This window comes from Calidris pugnax, unplaced genomic scaffold (assembly GCF_001431845.1).
Source record: "Calidris pugnax isolate Ruff unplaced genomic scaffold, ASM143184v1 scaffold24, whole genome shotgun sequence".
NCBI classification, from domain to species: Eukaryota; Metazoa; Chordata; class Aves; order Charadriiformes; family Scolopacidae; genus Calidris; species Calidris pugnax.
This window is the reverse complement of record NW_015090922.1, coordinates 34,983,951-34,985,475: the sequence shown is the minus strand read 5'-3', so window position 1 is coordinate 34,985,475 and position 1,525 is coordinate 34,983,951. Positions and strand designations below refer to the sequence as shown.

At 62.2% G+C, this 1,525-nt stretch overlaps 1 protein-coding gene across 1 annotated transcript in view; it reads right to left on the bottom strand.

Moving 5' to 3' along the window:
- Positions 1-168: 168 nt before the first annotated feature.
- Positions 169-1,525, bottom strand: part of LOC106892936 — a 3,860-nt gene continuing 2,503 nt past the window's right edge. Inside the window, exons 3-4 of the mRNA XM_014950505.1 lie at positions 1,267-1,400; positions 169-832 (exon numbers count right to left, since the gene is read on the bottom strand). Of these exons, the coding sequence (XP_014805991.1) occupies positions 502-832; positions 1,267-1,400 (465 nt within the window). The 3' untranslated portion in view covers positions 169-501. The remainder of the gene's footprint in view (positions 833-1,266; positions 1,401-1,525) is intronic.

Here is a 1,525-nt window from a genome sequence, read left to right as displayed (position 1 = left end):
TTCGTGGATCCGGCGCCGGTGGTGGGGCACGGCAACGCCGATGGCATCCAGGTCCGGGTCCCCGATCTGCTTGCAGACCTCCAAGTCGTCGTAGCCATTGTCGACGAAGGACTCCGCGTACTGGGGGAGCTGCAGGGTCTTCAGCCACTCGTAGACTATGTTGGTGCACATGCTGACTCCAAAATAATGATCGCAACTTTCAGCACCGAAGCCAGCCTCCCCCTTAGCGCTCCTCGCCAAAGGAAATAAAAACACAAACCCAAAACTGCGGTGCAACTAAAAGGACTCAAAAGCAAGGTCAAGGAATCAACATCCACCAGGGAAAAAAAAAAAATGTAAAAATTAAAAGCCTTAAAGCAGATCAGTAGGGCATGGCAAGCACTGCTGAACGAAACCCTCCTGTTTATTCCTCCTGTTTTCCTACCACCAAGTAGAGCCGCTTTCTGCCACGGGAGAAGGGAGACTCGGACTGGAGAGAAGCAAAATGTAAGGGTGCATCCCCTAAAATCCCAAGTCGCTGCTGCACAACATCCACCCACTTTCTCTGGAAGTAATTCGCAGTCGCTGTCTTTTTCCCCCCCCCACTCTTCCTTTCAGCGTTAGTTTCTGTTTCTGCTTCTGTCTCACCTTCCTGCGCTGTGTCGCATGATGAAGCTGTTTGCTATGTGTGGCAGCTCTGGTACCCCATCGTGCTGGGGGAGAAGCGAGCGCAGGATCCCGCACCCTCGCCCAGCCCAGGCAGGGGTGCCCGTGGGCAGTGCCCTCCTTTCCCGTATCTCTCCCGGCAGCGGGTGCACACGGCGGCTTCTGCTTTTTTCCTTTTAAACGGGTCCTTTCAGATTAGGTAGGAAAAAAAAAAAAAGAAGAAAAAAATAAAGATAAGAATCCCATTCACTTTTCCGAGTTACTTTCCCAGTTCCCCTTCATCCCTGGGATGATGGTTAAAGGCGCTTGGGCGGCAGCGCGCCCAGAGACAGCTTTCCAGCCCCACTTTCTCCGCGCTGATGCCGGTGGGGGTGCCCCCCTGCCCTCCGCCCCGGGGCACGCAGCCCCGCTCCCGCCGCCCACAACTTTCCCCGCTCTCCCCTGTCCCTCCCGCCGCTTCCCGCAGCCGCCCTCCCTCGGGAGGCGGCGGGGCCGTGCGGGCACCCGGCGCTCCCCGCACCCTCCGGCGGCGGCGGAGCTGATCTGCGGCAGGTCACCGGCGCTCCCCCCGCCCTCCCCCCCCGGTTGGTGGCGGTGCTGTCCCCTCCCTGCCAGCGGTACCCGGCGGCGGTGCTCCCCTCGGGGGGTCCTCCGTCCTCCCCTTCCCCCGAGGCGCCTGACGCGCCGCCAGCAGCTTTCCTCCGGCTCCTCCCGGTGCGGCTTCTCCCCGCTCCTCCTCCGCGCCCGTCACCCCGCTGCCAGCCCCCTGCCCCGCGCCCTCCCCACGGCCTTTACAACTTTCCCCGCCGGCCGGCAGCCCCCCCTCGCCTCGGACCGACCGAGGAGGCGGCGTGCGGACCCCCGGGGGCAGCGGCGGGGG